The sequence below is a fragment of the Schistocerca gregaria genome, chromosome 6, assembly GCF_023897955.1.
Source record: "Schistocerca gregaria isolate iqSchGreg1 chromosome 6, iqSchGreg1.2, whole genome shotgun sequence".
Taxonomy (NCBI): Eukaryota; Metazoa; Arthropoda; class Insecta; order Orthoptera; family Acrididae; genus Schistocerca; species Schistocerca gregaria.
The window spans coordinates 312,387,483-312,406,632 of record NC_064925.1 but is presented as its reverse complement, the minus strand read 5'-3'; the positions used below and the strand labels follow the sequence as shown (position 1 = coordinate 312,406,632).

Here is a 19,150-nt window from a genome sequence, read left to right as displayed (position 1 = left end):
AGTCCCTCTCAAAATATACCGAGGGTCTCACTGAAGCCTTCACTGACAGTAATTATCCTCCCATCCTTGTACAAAAACAAATCTCCTGTGTCTTATCTTTCCAGTCTCCCACCGCATCCCAAAGTCCCTCAGTCTGGCCACAGAGGAGCATTCTCCTCGTAACTCAGTACCATCAGGGACTGGAGCAACTGAATTACATTCTCTGCCAGGGTTTCAATTGCCTCTCGTTGTGCCCTGAAATGAGAAATGTCCTGCCCACTATCCTTCCTACCCCTCCTACCAAAGTATTTCGCCGTCCACCAAACCTACACAATATACTCGTCTGTCCTTACACAACCCCCTGCTCCCAATCCCTTACCTCATGGCTCATACCCCTGTAACAGATCTAGATGCAAGACCTGTACCATACGTCGTCCTACCACCACCTACTCCAGTCCGGTCACTAATATCACCTATCCCATCAGAGGCAGTGCTACCTGTGAAACCAGTCATATGATTTACAAGCTAAGCTGCATCCACTGTGCTGCATTCTCTGTAGGCATGACAACCAATAAGCTGTCTGTCCGGATGAATGGCCACAACAAACTGCGGCCAAAAAAGAAGTGGACCAACCTATTATTGAACACGGTGCCAAACATGATATCCCTGATCTCAATGACTGCTTCACAGCCTGTGCCATATGGATTCTTCCCACCAACACCAGCTTTTCTGAAATGCGCAGGTGGGAACATTCCCTGCAGTACATCCTACGTTTCCATAACCCTCCTGGCCGCAACCTTTGTTAGTCAGTGTCCTCGCCCATCCAGCCCCTCCCTGTTTCCATTCCAGCACTAGACAGCCGTCATTTCACTGCTACACCCAGTCTTTTTTCTTTTTATTTCTCACCTTTCCGCTACTTAGCCCCCCCCCCCCCCCTCCTCCCTCCCTCCAAGCACCTTCTCTGTGCCCTCCGTCTAAACTGCAACACTTCACTGTCTGCCACTCCCACCATACTACACCATGAATACAAATTATACTGGAACAGAGCCATTATAACAGATAAAACACCACCACATAACAAACCTGACATCATACTCACCAATAAAAAGAAGAAAGTAACACAACTAATCAAAATATCCATACCCAATGCAACAAATATACAGAAGATAACAGGAAAAAAAATTGAAAAATACATCCAACTGGCTGAGGAAGTCAAGGACATGTGGCATCAGGATAAAGTTGACATTATACCAATTATACTATCAACTACCAGAGTCATACCACACAATATCCACCAGTACATCAACGCAATACAGCTACATCCAAATGTATATGTACAACTACAGAAATCTGTAATTATTGATAAATGTTCAATTACCCGAAAGATCCTAAATGCAATGTAACATATACTGTACAGTTAAAAGCAAGGCATGCTTGATCAAGGTCCGCATCACTTTCCATTTTTAACCAGACATAATGTCTGACAAAGGAAAGAAATAATAATACTCTGAAGAAGGAAAGGACATATAATACATGTTCACCTCATGAAGATAAGTATTGGCCAATCAATATATCTCTTTGTGAACTGGATAAGTTTCTGAATGTAACTTCCATTTTGGAAGCACATGTTAACTTATCTATATAGTAGGCCAAAAGTTTGAAATTATATTATTATTAAAAGCCATGTAAAATATAGTTGCTAGAGTGCAGATGAACTTATAACAGTTAGAGGGTCAGGCATATGTACTTAAGGATGTTGTTCTGAAATTAGGTTGAATTGTTGACAAGCACACACAAAAAAGACAGGGAACGTGCTTTTTTTGGAGTGAACCATTTGCTGAGCTAGAGCGCATGGAAGTACATGAGGTAGGTCATTAGCAATATGGAGATAGGCAGCCAGTTTGCTGGTTTGGAATGCAGCAGGAGGGTGTGATGCCAAGTGCACAGGCTAGGCATGTGATGCACATGTGTTGGAGCCACTGGGGAGCAGTGCACAGTGAAGGTGATGTGGAAAATGGAAGAGGGTGATAAGATAGAGGAAGGGGAAGCTGTTGGACAGGGGTGTGAGGACAGTCCGTTATTGTATATTAAGGCCATTATTATTCTGGGAGTGAAGGCTGTATTGCGAGGATAACTCTTCACCTCCACAGTTCAGAAAAGTTGGTGGTGGAGAAAAGGATCTAGATCAGTGGTAATCAGCCTGGTCCCTTATGCCCACTAATGGGCATTCCAGCTTTCATGATAGTGATAGGGGTTTTCATTATGTTTTCATAAAATGTTGATGTAAAGTGTTTGGTAGGTAGTTATTACATTATTCTTCGTTGTAACTCAGCTTTATCAATTTTGTAATGTTACTTACCTACTTCACAAATCACCATTGTTATGGAATTGATGAGCTGTTAAAAATTTTTACTACTGACAGAGATACAAAAATGGGTGGTAGGTAAAAATGTTTTTTTGCCCTGATCTAGCTGGCAGCTATTGAAATTTAGCATGTTGTGCTCAGTTGTATGTTGTTCCACTGGGTGCTGGCCGCCGTGGTCGAGCAGTTCTAGGCGCTTCTGTCTGGAACTGCGTGACTGCTACGGTCGCAGGTCCGAATCCTGCCTCAGGCATGGATGTGTGTGATATCCATAGACGACCTCAGATGTTAAGTCCCGTAGTGCTCAGAGCCATTTTTTTGTTCCACTGGGTAATCACAGTTTGGTGTAGCCACTCATTCTGGTGGGCTGCTGGTTGGTTATAATATTTACATAAAAATCTATGCAGTGATTGCAGCAGAGTTGGTAAATGATGTGGCTGGTCTCACAGGTGACCCATCCTCTGATGGAGTAGGATAGTACTGTGACAGGACTGGAGCAGAAAGTTCTGAGTTGATGTATAGGGCATGTCTTGCACCTGGATGTTCCACAGGGATATATCCCTGTGGCAAGCGGCTGGGATTCGGAGTGGCATAGATATGGACTAGGATGTTGAGGAGGCCTGATGGGTGACAGGCCACCACTTTAGGGGGGATGGGAGGGATCTTGGGTAGGATGTCTCTCATTCCAGGGCTTGGTGATAGATAATTAGTTAAAGTCCTGGTAAAGCATTTATTTCAGTAGTTCCAGTCCAGAATGATATTGGGTGATGAGGAGGGCGCTCTTTTGTAGCTTATTATTGTTTGTGTGTGCCTGTTGATGACTCAATGTTTCTGCTTTTTGGTGTGTGATCTCCTTTATACCTAAATTATTTGCATTCTGCCAGACCTTTCTTACTTCAATGATACTGAAATTAAATTAAATTTGATCTTTTATGTTTCACATATAATCATCATAATAGATTCTGCCTGTGATTGTTGCAAAAATATATAAAATTGTTTCAGCTGCATTTTGATCTGGCACAGTACCATTTCTTTCGCGAAGATTACCATGCAGTTCAAGATAATATATCAAAAGCTGCTGCTCTTCACAAGAAATTGGTTGCCTGTGGAACGAATCTGATATACTGCACAGCAACAGCAGCGCAAATTAAGGGATACAGCAATGCTTGTGAAATGATCCGTGTACATGTACCAACTGTTTCTCCTCAGTCAGATTTGCTTCACCAGCTACATCGTTCAATACGTGATCAATATACAGTAAGTATTTCTATACTGACACATGTTTGCGTTACATTGTGGTAGCGGGTGAGTTGGGGAAGTGGCACTGAAGATACAGTGTGATAAAAAAGATAGTATAGCTGCTTCTTATCTTGTATGTGGCATATTGTAATGTTGTGGCAGTGGACTTTTTTCGAGAAGGTGCTTTATATCCTCCCCCCCCCCCCTCACTCCCCCCCCCCCCACAAAAAAGAAAAGAAAAGAAAAGGTTTTACTGGCTGCCAATTTGTGATACTGTAGTGGGAGACAGCTACATTCATGATATTATTTTTATAATGCAATTACTTTCATCTCATCTTCACATCTACAATTTGTGGAAACATTCAGAAAGTTCTGCATGACAATAATGCTGATATCATTGCTGTGGTATGATTAATATTCCTCCCACCAGATTCCACATATGTTTTGTCAGTGACTTTGAGCTGAATAATTTTCTTGCTTAAATCATAGTTTTCCGTGACTGCTTATTGGTCCAAGAATCATTTTAGTACATTGTTTGTACATGTGATGTAGGACAGTGGTAAACATAGTTAATGTACAATACAGTAGTCATTTTGACTACATTGTTGACATAATCAAAGTGCATAATAATTGAAGGTTGGTGTACTACTTGCTTCTACATGTGATAATAGCAGTTATTAAGTAAGATGACATGATAAGCACAATGTAAATTGTATTATGAAAAATTGACATATAGTAAAATTTGGTAAATGAGGTTTACTTATTGCAATGTTCCATAAATTCAGACAAAGAATAAAAGCAGTAGTCAAGCAAGAACTGTTTTAACTTTATTTTAAATGTATTTAATATTGGTATGCGTTGTAGGTAAGAAGGCAAATGGTTACATAACATAGCTCCAGTATGATACACTCCTCTTTTGCATAAGTTTGTATTTGCTGTGTTCATTTATAGGTTCATCTCCTGCATAGTTTCATATGTGTTTATATGATAGTTGTGTCTGAAGAGATTTTCCTTTTTTTAAGGTGCTCCCTTTTGTGAAAATTAGTGTTTTGTATATACAGCGTGATTCACAAAGATATGAAAATATTTTAATATGTTGTTCTACAAGTAAAACTAAAGAAAAAAGTTCCTATTAACATATGTCCACAAGTGTTTAGTTACAGAGTTAGAGCTAATAAGATTTTGCCTGAAATTTAGCAACTTCACTAATATGAAGCCATCGCAAAACTGTACAAGCTTAAAGCAAAGCATGATTTCCATTTGTTTTGTTGTTATTGGTGAATCTAATAAAACATGTCCCAGACATGTATCCACAGTAGTTTTCCAGAACATCCAGAGAAGCAAAGACATAATTTTGTAAATTTTTTTATTTATTAACTACTTGGCCCAGATTATTTAAATTCCAGATAATAGCACAAAGATTTCAACAGGCATATTGAAAATATTTTGCATTGCATAGCAAGTGGAACATCTTTGAGCAAGTGGGGCATTTCTTCTTGAAGGAATTGTTAGTACTTCTTGCCAGTTAGATGTCCTGGGAAAATGAATGGTCCAATGAAGTGTGTGTTGATTATATCACACCACACATATATGCTAAATCACTGGTGGAAATTTCATTGCACTGTTGCATGTGGGTTTGCTTCAGACCTTAAGTGCTCGTTATGTAAATTGTTTATACCATCTCAGGTAACTGTGCTTCATCAGTAAATAAAATGTATTTGTGTAACTGCTGATCACTGCTTCTCTGGATATTCTGGAAAACTATTGCAGATACACCTCTGTTTTATTAGATTTACCAGACCAATAACAACAAAATGAATGGAAATTGTGCCTAACTTTAACCTCATACAGTTTTGCGATGACTTCGTATTAGTGAAGTTGCTAAATTTCAGACAAAATCTTTTATTAGCCATAACTCCATAACTAAACATTTGCAGACCTATGTTTATATGAACTTATTTTTTTAGTTTTACTTGTAGAATAACATATTAAACATTTGCATATCTTCGTGAATCGCCCTATATACCAGCAAGGCAGTGACAATATTTTGAGTGTTTTAAAAAGGGATGTACAGGAATCTTTGCATTTAGCTTTGTTATCTTCCTGACAATATTTTTCTGTATTTTAAATGTTTTTTGTAGAATTTGTGGGAAAAATTATTCCGTACATAAGTAGCCACTGTATACTATGATGGTACACAGTCAGCCCTGACGAGCAGCTTGTATTCTGAGTGAGGATCTTAACAGCATATGGTGGTGAATTCAGTTTCTTATTTAAATTGTTTAGCTGCACTGCCCACTTCAGATCTGCCCGAACATGACTGCCTAGACATTTTGTATGTTTGACCTTCAACAAATTTTTTTTCCTTTGATAGTGAAAACAGTTTGCAGGATGGATGTTTTTGTGTGGTGTGGAAGGTAACTGCCACAGTTTTTTCAGAATTTATGATGTGCCTTGTGGTCCTGAACCAGTGCATAAAGGCTTGCATAACTAATGTTGCAGTCTTCTGCCGATTTTTCTCATTCTCTGATTTAATTAGAATATTAATGTCATCTGCAAAGAGTACAGTGGTTCCAGCATGTATTTTACTAGCCAAGTCATTTATATACAAAAGAAATAGGACATGTCCCAGAACTGACCCTTGTGGGATTTCGTACTTGATTTTTCTCCTCATTACTGTAAAACCTAGAAATTTTTTATGTTTCACTATCTTTGTGTTTTATTACTGTAATCTGCTGATGATTACTGAGGTACAACTGGAGCCACCTTTCAAACTGGCCTCTAATTCCATAATTACTTGATTTACACAAGAGAATGCCATGATCAGTAACATCAAAGGCTTTACTTAGATCCAGAAATATCTGAGATACATGTTGTTTATCATCCGCTGCTTTTAATACTTCATTTAAGAAGGCAAAATTTGCTGTGTGAGTTGACTTTCCAGCTCTGAACCCATGTTGGGAGTCACTTAGCAGCCTCTCCTTATTTAAGAAAACTTAATCTTCTAAGGAATATTTATTCCATAATTTTGCTGATGCTCGCCTATATTAGCAATATAACTTTTTGCACTCTTCTTATGCAAAGGTGTTACTTTTGCAGTTCTTTGATTATTTGGAAACAAACCACTATCAAAAGATGAATTTACTATTTATGTTGATGGTTCAACAATAAATGTTGCACTAACTTTAATAATGGCTTCTGGTATCTCAACACCCACTGACTATTTATTAGATAATTCTTTTAGAATGCTTGACAGTTCCTCAGGTGTTGCTGGGTACAAGAATAATGTGTTTCTATAACTTTTTGATCTGAGTGACTGGCTGGCTGTTTGTCAAGGTGTGTGTTTATTAACAGCTGTACTATACTAGAGAAATAATTGTTGAAAGCACTGGCCACATGTTTGGGGTCAGTTAGTTTATTTTTATTTATAATCAGCTCTATATTACTGTGATTAACTGGCCTGGTGCCCGTTTCTTTCCTTTATAATTTGGCAGGTTGCTTTAGTTTTGTTCTTGGAATTACACAATATTTAGTCATTTTCTAGTTTTCTTTGCTTTTAAAATAACTCATGTTAGTATTCTTTTGTATCTTTTGAAATACGTAACAAAGTCAGGATTAGTATTTTGCTTGCAGTAATCATACAATATCGTTTTATTTTGATATGATATCCTTATCACTTTCATTATCCCTGTGTTTGTTTTTTCAGTACAGTTAAACATAGTTATTGTCTTGGGAAAGGCCATTTCAAAAACAATGTTTGAATGTAGCCATAAACTTATCATATTTCTCATTGGTATCATTACAGTCTTACACATCTTTCCAACTTTCACCCTTTAGGAGAGAACAACAAGAAGTTTTGTTTGGAACAAGTGACATTGAGATAGTCAGTGAAAGCTCTTGCTGGTTGATGAACTGTACTCCTGGCTGTATAGTTCCTTGAAATTGTACTGCCATTCATTGGATTAATTTTGCTATAATAGACATTCATCTTTATTGAAGGCTATATGCTGAAGTTCACTATGTTGTGCCATCTACATATTTGATTGTGAAGATCTGTGTTTTCACATCTCAAAGATCTTCTTTCTTGGCATCTGTGAGCAGTATTCACAGAAACTAGCGTTTAATGACAGTTGTTTTCTTTTTCATATGTCAATTGTCAAGTTCCAATTTAACAATGGTTGAGATCTTTTGATGTGCAGTATTTTTAGTTTTTCCTGTACGCTTTCTGCAGTAACAAGCTACGTGACCATGGCACACTCATTGCATAATGATATGCTGTTCTGTTTTCAGAAATCAACTCCCCAAAATGGAAGATCGTAAATTTTCTGTAATTCGAGGTTTGCTGCTTCATAATCTGTTATGAGGAAGAAATTTCATAGCTCATTTGACTCTGCTGCTACTATATTCCAAATATAAATTTAATTTTATGTTTTACTTGTTTACTTCATTAGTTCCACTTCCTCCTTGTCTTCGTTGCTTGGAGTCATAATATCTTTACACACCAAACAACAAATCTTTCATTTAGATAGCATGTAACATATTCTTTGAGCAACCAATCCTTGAAGAAACCATCAGTCAATTAGCAAGGGAATCTAGATGGTATTGCCGCAGTCCAGCAGGTGTCTCATCATCGTATAGGTAATCATTGTTCTGTTCATGACATAATCCATCCATGTCACAACAGCGACAGCCTTGCGCTGCCTTCATGTGCATATGCTTCATTCAGCACAAATGTACTGCATGTCCCAAGCACTGGGCAATGTGTAATAGGTCCCGTAAGAAAGAACACATTGCTACTGTATATAACTCCTTTTCAAATGTGGAACATAAACAAGGATGCGAACAGCATGTCAGCAGTGACCGTGTCTCAAAGCAAGTTATGCATTGAAGTCCGTGTGTTTAACATGTCATTGAGAATGCGGCAACGTTAGTGAACTCTCAAGACTTGTGTGGACTTTGGTTCTCCTCCTCTGACTACAGTGTCGTGGAGGCTAGTGACTTACAACAAACAATAGATTCTCATTCTTGGACAGTTTTCTTCATCTGTGACTTACAAGGCTGTGGTTCATTCATTACATTGAAAATCTGTTTGGTTTGGGAACTTTTAAACTGTGTGGATTCTCCATTGATGATGAAGTGCATTTGGTTTCTGATCAAGTTCCATATCAACAGTTAGATGCTCTCTGCACTGAAATTTCCTCTCAATTGTCTCTAGGACTGGATTGTGCAACAGAATATTACGATGAAACAGTCTGCCTGCCTCCTTTTTTCTGGGCCCACCTCATTCCAGTAACTTTACAGGATCAGAGAAAAGCAGAATTAGACCATCTTCAATCGCTTGATGTTCTTCAACCTCTTTCTTCCAGTGAATGGTCAGCACCACTGGTGATATCAAGAAATCTACCGATAAATTATGTATATGTGGTGATTTTCAAAAATCTATTAATGCACCAACCCCTTGTCACGCTCTGGCGAGCTTTTAACAAAATCGCACCCTGAAGAGCTGTTAATGATATTAGCGGGAGGCCAGAATTTTTATAAGACTGGCTTATCAGAGACATATGTACACCTGCCAGTAAATGAGGAATCTAAATACCTCAATACCTCATTTGGGCTTTATCAACATCAGCAGTTGCCTTTTGGTGTGGCAAGTGCACCAGCTATTTTTCAACACCTTTTAGAGCAACTTACTGCACCAGTTCCAGGCTACATCAGCTGTTTAGATGATGTAGTAATGTCTGGCGCATCAACAGAACAACATTTGCACAACCTTCATGCTCTGTTTTCTGTTTTCCAGTCTGCAGGGTTAAAGTGCAATTTGGACAAGACAGTATTTTCAACCAACCATTATTTATTTGGGTTTTTAAGTGTCGCATTCTGACATTAAACAATTGTGCCAGCATGTTAATGCTATGGTTGCACTGTCACACCACACGTCTGTCATGGAATTACAGAATTTTTTTTAGGCAAAACTGTGTATACCCACAAATTCATATCAGATGCTGCTACTGTGGCACAACCACTCCAAGCATTATTATGTAAAGATGTTCCATTCCACTGGCCCCTGGTTAATGGCAGGCATTGAAGTTGTTGAAATTTAAGCTGCAGTTGATCCCTTGTTTGGTAACTTTTCAGCCAGACCAGCACTTTGTGTTAGCGACGGATGCATCTGTGTGGCCTTGGTGCCGTTCTTGCTCATAAACATTTAGACAGATCTGAACGGTGTAGTGCATATGCCTCTATATCCTTAAATTCAGTGCCATGGCATTATTCTCAGGTAGAGAAATGAGCTTTGGTGATTGTGTATACTCTACAAAATTCCCTGTCTTTCTATCTCGGTCTAATGTTCACCTGATCACAGACTACAAACCACTAGTCTCTCTTTCTAACAGTGTCCTTGCTGGACAAAGTCGCACGTTACAGCGGTGGGCTTTTCCTGTCATGATACAATTATAACATATGTTTTTGACCTGTAGCACAACATACAAATGCTGATACCTTATTGCATTTACTAACTGGTCTGGAAAGAGCGTTTGACAAAGAGGAACTGCTTTGTTTTCGCTTCGATGTGGAAGTTCAAAATGTTGCTGGTGGATTTCCTATTACTAGAACTAAAATTGCAGCTGCAGTAGCCACGCATCCTGTTTAAAGTAAAGTTGTGGGTTGGTGCCCTCACCTTCTCCACCATGGCTGCTGACATCTTCAGAACTGTCTCCTCTGCTATGGGCACCTCCTGCAGAGAGAGAGAGAAAGAGCTACACTATACACACTTGCACATTTAACCGGTACTAGTGCTGTAGCTTGTCTGGGGTGAAGGCTGTTTCAGATGGAGTGAGTGAGTGTAGAAAGGAGGCAGTAAAGTAAGGGAGGGTTGGAGGAAAGGGTGGCTGACTGGAGGGAAGGAGAGGCAGCAAATGTATGGGATAAGAAAATGGACTTGATGGGTTCACTCTGGTGCAGGCAGGGGAAGTTTCTTGGTGGCACACAATGATGTGGAGCAGTATATTGGCAGGGGGAGATAAAACAGAGGAGCAGGGAGACTGCAGAGAGGAGGGTGCTAATGTAGAATGAATGAAGTTGCACCACTGGGGTCAGAGGGTGGTGGTGGTGGTGGTGGTGGTGGTGTAACAGGGACTACTGGAGATTGAGGCTAAGAGGATTGTGTGACTGAAGGATTTATTGCAAGAACAGCTCCAATCTATGCAGTAGAGTGAAAAACTGGTATTTGGGGATTAGAGGGAATCCAGATGGAACACATCATAAAGTAGCCATGGAAGCCGAGTGAGCAAGTTGCGTTCAGTTGTATGTTTTGCCATTGCCTGGTCAACTCTGCTGCTGTCCACAGTTTGAAGGTGGATGGCTGGTTGGTAATCACACTTCACAAAAACCTCCACAAAAGTTGCATTGGAGCTATAATTCCGCACAGGAAAATCGTGACAATTGAAGTGTGCTCAGCATAGCTGTTTTGCTCAGTTACTGTTAGTCTCCTCTGTGTGCACAGGTGGGGTAAGTTTTGCACTTGTCTTCTACAGGGCGATGACAAAGTAACAAGGTATTGGAAACAGATGTGGCAAATGATGAGCCAGGATATTTTGTGGGTTTGGAGGCCAGTGAACTACAACTTTGGCATGATTGGGAAGGGTTATGGATAGGCTGCTCATTTACGGGCTCAATGATAAGTGATCAGAGCTCTGACAAAGGATATGGTTGTTACACTCATTTTAATTATGCCATACAGAACAGATGCACTCAATGGTTGCAGACGTCCATACGGTTCTAGATTGAATGCAGCAGTATATTCTGGGCATTTTTACTGTTCCTGATGGGAACTTCCAATTCACAGTTCATGCAACATTTCTTGTAATTAAGAAAGTACCCCAGTACTACAACTCAATTACTGACCACCCTATCTTCAACTTATAAATTGCTTCCTTTTTTATCAAATGAAAAGCACATATTTCTGGTTCTGAGAGGTTGGTGTAAGCCATTTTTTGCTGTGTAATCTTGACAGACCATCAAGGGCATTAATGAAGATCCTCGGAAGATTTTGTGCTCTGGGTGCCAGTAGTGAGATCATCTTACAAGAAAGTCTGGTATTGGGGGCCAGAGGCTGGTTGTCCATATATTGAACAAAACTGAAGAAATAACATTTCATTGGGGACGCCCATTCTTCTGTTATCTTCATAAACTGCACTGTTCTTGGAAATTAATGAGGGACCAGTGATTCTGTAGGAGAGTGGCAATGAACCTGGGTTAGTTTAAACTCGTTTCAGGTTGTAGACTGTGACTGGTAATATACTGCTGACAAGTTGACAAATTTAGAAACTTTAGAGACAGCTTCTGTAAACTATGTAAGATTTAGAACTTTGCTTACACAGCTTATATTGGGCTGAAATCCAGTTTGTGAGGTATGAGAAAGTGGTTAGTTATGGATAGGAGGTGATTTAAGACCAGTCTTTCTAGCAGGTTATGATGATGGTGGAGTAGTGCCATTGGTCTAAATCCTCTGGCATTTTTCCTTCTGTGCTAACTTTCAGCAGAGAAAACACTTGGCTGCTCTGCCACAGCTTTGGAATTTCACATTTGCTCACACAGTAGTAGAAAAGTTAGAGAATTCATTTTTCTGTTGTTAGGGAGTAGTGCTTTATTTGCTCTGTTTGTGTGTCATCCCAGCCAACTGGTTCAAGTGATTTTCCATTTTTATTCTGTTTGATAACCAGTCTTGTGTAATGAATTATGGTATGCTGCCATAATACCCATATTGCCCGTCTCTTAGCAGTTTTGACTTCTCATATTTGTTGGTGGGCATCACATTCAGTAATAACTGATACATATTTGATTATTAGTGATATTGTGATGTGAGTTGGTCCTTGTTGGGTATGAAGCAAACAAGGGGCAGTTACAAGAAACTGGCCTCTTCCTTGGGAAAATGTCTATTCACATCCCTGTCCGACCATCTGAAATTATGTTTCCCTAAATTACTTAAGGTATCATCTCTTTAGTTTTCTCAACATGATTGATTAATAGTGGGCTTCCGGGTGCTCTGCCAATTTCTACATAATATTTCGACAACCGACCTAGGTGATATGAGTTTCCCTATCATGTGTTCTTGCTGCCTGGACTCCAATCAGATAGTAAACCATTGTTGCTCTCATGTCACTATTTGTAGCAGAGTTCTATTCATGATGCACACTATGCCCTTTGATGGTCTTCAGTTTCTCAGAATTTGCACAGATACTTGACGAAATGCAAACTGTCTCACAATTTTCCTACTCTGGAGGATGTGCTGGCCAGGAAGATTTTAGTAAATTGATTGCCAGATCCCAACCATTATTTAAATTGAAACTTCCATCCCTGTTTCATTAATTTTCTGACATCTTACCAAGTAAGATATGCCTCATTCCCATGGAATGTGATTTACTCCTAGCTTTTGCAAAGAATATTTTTTATCGTAATTGAGAGGAATGAAATTCACTGTCGGCCATGTTTTCATAGGAATCTACTGAACACTCTGGATATTTGATCATCTTAAGGCTTCTCAGTGACTGTCTCCACCTCTTTCTCAGGTGTTCCCGAGTTTGATTACATCGTCTGTTCATCGGATGCTCTAAGTACACATTCTTCCAGAACACCAAGTGTTGTAATTCTCTGGTGCAGCTCTCCTTGTCTGAAAGTGTTCAAGCTGTATGGATCAATGTTTTCAACACTGAATTTCCCTGTGATGGATGGTGATGGCTTGAGATGTGGACACAGAGGTCAGTGTGCATAGGTTTTCTATATACGCTGTGGCCCAGTGATCTGTCCATTCTCCTTTTAACTAACATGTCAAGGGTAGGTAATTGGCCCTGTTTTTCAAGTTCCATAGTGAATTTTATATTGCAGCATACAATGTTTTAAGTGTTTCAGGAAGCCTTGACACTTTTCCACTCCATGTGTCCACATCACAATTGTGTTACCCAAGTACCAATAAAAACATGTATGAGGTGAGTTCAATAAGTAATGTAACACTTGTTGTTGTTGTTGTTGTTGTTGTTGTTGTTGTTGTGGTCTTCAGTCCTGAGACTGGTTTGATGCAGCTCTCCATGCTACTCTATCCTGTGCAAGCTCCTTCATCTCCCAATATGTACTGAAGCCTACAGCCTTCTGAATCTGTTTAGTGTATTCATGTCTTGGTTTCCCTCTATGATTTTTACTCTCCACATTGCCTTCCAATACCAAATTGGTGATCCCTTGATGCCTCAGAACATGTCCTACCAACCGATCCCTTCTTCTTGTCAAGTTGTGTCACAAACTCCTCTTCTCCCCAATCCTATTCAATACTTCCTCATTAGTTACGCGATCTACCCATCTAATCTTCAGCATTCTTCTGTAGCACCACATTTCAAAGGCTTCTATTCTCTCCTTGTCCAAACTATTTATCATCCATGTTTCACTTCCATACACGGGTACACTCCATACAAATACTTTCAGAAACGACTTCCTGATACATAAATCTATACTCGATGTTAACAAATTTCTCTTCTTCAGAAACGCTTTCCTTGCCATTGCCAGTCTACATTTTATATCCTCTCTACTTCGACCATCATCAGTTATTTTGCTCCCCAAATAGCAAAACTCCTTTACTACTTTAAGTGTCTCATTTCCTAATCTAATTCTCTCAGCATCGCCCGATTTAATTCAACTACATTCCATTATTCTCGTTTTGCTTTTGTTGATGTTCATCTTATATCCTCCTTTCAAGACCTTGTCCATTCCGTTTAACTGCTCTTCCAAGTCCTTTGCTGTCTCTGACAGAATTACAATGTCATAGGTGAACCTTAAAATTTTTATTTCTTGTCCATGGATTTTAATACCTACTCCGAATTTTTCTTTTGTTTCCTTTACTGCTTGCTCAATATACAGATTGAATAACATCGGGGAGAGGCTAGAACCCTGTCTCACTCCCTTCCCAACCACTGCTTCCCTTTCATGCCCCTCGACTCTAATAACTGCCATCTGGTTTCTGTACAAATTGTAAATAGCCTTTCACTCCCTGTATTTTACCCATTCCACCTTCAGAATTTGAAAGAGGTTACTCCACTCAACTTCGTCAAAAGATTTCTCCAAGTCTACAAATACTAGAAACGTAGGTTTGCCTTTTCTTAATCTAGCTTCTAAGATAAGTCGTAGGGTCAGTATTGCCTCACGTGTTCCCATATTTCTACAAAATCCAAACTGAACTTCCCCGAGGTGGGCTTCTATCAGTTTTTCCATTCGTCTGTACAGAATTCGTGTTAGTATTTTGTAGCCGTGACTTATTAAACTGACAGTACGGTAATTTTCACATCTGTCAACACCTGCATTCTTTGGGATTGGAATTATTATATTCTTCTTAAAGTCTGAGGGTATTTCGTCTGTCTCATACATTTTGCTTACCAGATGGTAGAGTTGTCAGGACTGGCTCTCCCAAGGCTGTTGGTAGTTCTAATGGAATGTTCTCTACTCCCGGGGCCTTGTTTCGACTTAGGTCTTTCAATGCTCTATCAAATTCTTCACGCAGTATCATATCTCCCATTTCATCTTCATCTACATCCTCTTCCATTTCCATAATATTGTCCTCAAGTACATCGCCCTTGTATAAACTCTCTATATACTCCTTCCACCTTTCTGCCTTCCCTTCTTTGCTTAGAACTGGGTTTCCACCTTAGCTCTTGATATTCATACAAGTGGTTCTCTTCTCTCCAAAGGTCTCTTTAATTTTCCTGTGGGCAGTATCTATCTTACCCCTAGTGAGATAAGCCTGTACATCCTTACATTTGTCCTTTAGCCGTCCCTGCTTAGCCATTTTGCACTTCCTGTTGATCTCATTTTTGAGACGTTTGTATTCCTTTTTGCCTGCTTCATTTACTGCATTTTTATATTTTCTTCTTTCATCAATTATATTTAGTATTTCTTCTGTCACCCAAGGATGTCTACTAGCCCTCATCTTTTTACCTACTTGATACTCTGCTGCCTTCACCACTTCATCCCTCAAAGCTATCCATTCTTCTTCTACTGTTATTTCTTTCCCCCATTTTGTCAGTTGTCCATTTATGCTCTTCCTGAAACTCTCTACCACCTGTGGTTCCTTTAGTTTATCCAGGTCCCATCTCCTCAAATTCCCACCTTTTTGCAGTTTCTTCAGTTTTAATCTACAGGTCAATATCAATAGATTGTGGTCAGAGTCCACATCTGCCCCTGGAAATGTCTTACAATTTAAAACCTGGTTCCTAAATCTCTGTCTTACCATTATGTAATCTATCTGAAACCTGTCAGTATCTCCAGGCTTCTTCCATGTATACAACTTTCTTTCGTGATTCTTGAACCAAGTGCTAGCTATGATTAAGTTACGCTCTACGCAAAATTCTACCAGGTGGCTTCCTCTTTCATTTCTTAGCCCCAATCCATATACACCTACTATGTTTCCTTCTCTCCCTTTTCCTACTCTCGAATTCCAATCACCCATGACTATTAAATTTTCATCTCCCTTCACTACCTGAATAATTTCTTTTATCTCATCATATATTTCATCGATTTCTTCGTCATCTGCAGAGCTAGTTGGCTTACAAACTTGTACTACTGTTGTAGGTGTCGGCTTCGTGTCTATCTTGGCCACAATAATGCGTTCACTATGTTGTTTGTAGTAGCTTAACCGAACTACATTTTTTTATTCATTATTAAACCTACTCTTGCATTACCCCTATTTGATTTTGTATTTATGATCCTGTATTCGTCTGACCAAAAATCTTGTTCCTCATGCCACCGAATTTCACTAATTCCCACTATATCTAACTGTAACCTATCCATTTCCCTTTTTAAATTTTCTAACCTACTTGCCTGATTAACGGATCTGACATTCCACGCTCCGATCCATAGAATGCCAGTTTTATTTCTCCTGATAATGACGTCCTCCTGAGTAGTCCTCACCCGGAGATCCGAATGGGGGACTATTTTACCTCCAGAATATTTAACCCAAGAGGAGGCCATCATCATTTATCCAAACAGTAAAGCTGCATGCCCTCGGGATAAATTACGGCCATAATTTCCCCTTGCTTTCAGCCGTTCGCACTACCAGCACAGCAAGGCCGTTTTGGTTAATGTTACAAGGCCAGATCCGTGAATCATCCAGACCGTTGCCCCTGCAACTATTGAAAAGGCTGCTGCCCCTCTTCAGGAACCATACATTTGTCTGGCCTCTCAACAGATACCCCTCCATTGTGGTTGCACCTACAGCATGGCTATCTGTGTCACTGAGGCACGCAAGCCTCCCCACCAACGGCAAGGTCTATGGTTCATGTGGGGGGGACATACTTTTTCTGAAATCAAGTTCATTTTATTCAGGGTTCCAATACATCGCCCGTTTGGCTGTAACACCCAATATTTCAGCATAATCTCAGTTGAATGTGACAACTTTTCCCCACCTTCCTGGAAGGGCCTATATGCCTGCATGGTACCATTCTACTTCTCAATGTTGGAGCTTAGTTCTTGCAGCTTCACTAACCTCCCCATCATCCATATACTGCTTCTCGCAAAGTGCACCTTTCAATGGCCTGAATAGATGGAAATTGGAAGGCGTGATATAAGGGCTGCAGGTTGGATGAAGAATAACTGTCCAATGAAGTTTTCTGAACTCCTCTTAGGTGCACAGACTTGTGTAAGGAATTGAATTGTCATAGAGAAGGAGAAGTTTGTTTGCATTTTTGTGGCAACGAATATGCTGTAGTTGTTTCTTCAGTTTCCTGAGAGTGGCGCAATACACTTCAGAGTTGATGGTTGCACCACAAGGGAGGACATCAAACAATGCCCCAAAAGACCAATGCTATGACTTTACCAGCTGAGGCTGTGGCTTTGAAGTTTTTCTTCGGAGGAGAGGTGGTGTGATACTGCCCCATGGATAGCTGTTTTGTTTCTGATTGAAAGTGATGAACCCAGTTTCATCATCTGTGACAATGTTCAACAAAAAATTAGCACGATCAGGCTCATAATGCGCAATCAATTCTGCACAGATGGTCTTTTGTTAGGCGGTGGGGAACCCAGCGGGCGCACACCTTTGAGCATCCCTACTGGTGAATGACTGTGTCAGCACTACCAACAGAGACATCCACTTGAGCAGCAAGGCATTTGTGATCCCTCAGTCACCTTGAATGTGTTTGTCCGCACATTCCAATATTGCAGGGGTCACAGATGTGTGCAACTAGCCAGCACATTGGAAATAGGATAGGTGCGCGGGATCTTGCTGCGATCATGACAGATGCCTCACCCAATTACATAATGACAGATGCCTCACCCAATTACTCACTGTGCTTTTGTTCACTGCCAAGCTTTCATAGACATTCTGCAAGTGCCCATGAATATCTGAAACTTGCTGCTTTTCTGCCAAAAGAAACTTAATGACAGCTCTCTGCTTGGAATGCAACTCCCTTACAGACACCGTTTTGAAGGCTACATATAGTGCTACTACCTATTGAAATTTCATGAAATTATAGGGATTTAAGTGAAAATATACCAAGATGTCCCATAACAAATTCTGGATTTTTTCAATAAAAATTGGCCAAGAGAAAAAGTGTTGCAGTACTTGTTGAATGCCCCATGTAAATTTCAACTTGACAGATTTTTTAGTACCTTTGCTTCAAAGTGTCCCATGTATAGGTTCACTGCAACAGGTTATAAAGGATTACCCATTGCCATGCTGTCAATTTGTTCATAATATTTATCACTGAATAGGAAATATGTAGATGTCAGAACATGTCTAAAAAGCTCTGTCCGCAGCTTGTGGTCTTGCGGTAGCGTTCTCGCTTCCTGCGCACGGGGTCCCGGGTTCGATTCCCGGCGGAGTCAGGGATTTTCTCTGCCTCAACTGGGTGTTGTGTGTTCTTCATCATCATTTCATCGTCATTGTCTCGCAACTCGCTGAATTGGCATCAACTAAAAAGGACTTGCAATACGGCGGACGGACTTCCGAGTATGGGGCCTCCCGACCAACAATGCCATACGATCATTTCATTTTCATTTCTGTCAAACAATCATTGAACTTTTCCACAGTTAGTTCCAAGGAATAGCCACATATTTGCTGAGAATGTTTTTCCATGTGAACACCACATTAATGACTCTGCTGACATTGTACATCACATCACTCAATTGCGGCCCCAGGTTACGGATATTGTAGTCAGTTTCAAGGCAGTCTCCCTCTTTTCGTGATTTTCGTTTTCTGATTATGTGGAATTATTTGTGAAAAACCTCCAGTGATAGTTTCACAGAACTTTTAAGGCACATATTCACATCTACATATTTCCTATCTAACATACATTATTATGAACAAATCAGTGGTGTGGTTATTAGTAGTCCAGTATTGCCTGTCATGACAAACCTAAACAGGCGACATTTAGAAGCAAAGACACTGGAATTCACCAAGTTGAAATTCAAGTGTTAATATTGGTATATGGATGACACATCTGTAGTGTGGCAACATGGAGTGGAAAAGCTTCAAAACTTCCTGGAACATTTAAACTCTGTCCATCATAATATAAAATTCATGGTGGAACTTTAAAAAGA

At 39.8% G+C, this 19,150-nt stretch overlaps 1 protein-coding gene across 8 annotated transcripts in view; it reads left to right on the top strand.

Annotated features, from left to right (window-relative positions):
- Positions 1-19,150, top strand: part of LOC126278383 (integrator complex subunit 8) — a 169,040-nt gene that overhangs the window by 51,590 nt on the left and 98,300 nt on the right. For all 8 annotated transcript variants that reach the window (XM_049978469.1, XM_049978466.1, XM_049978463.1 and 5 more), the window contains one exon: positions 3,344-3,598. In XM_049978469.1, the coding sequence (XP_049834426.1) occupies positions 3,344-3,598 (255 nt within the window). The remainder of the gene's footprint in view (positions 1-3,343; positions 3,599-19,150) is intronic.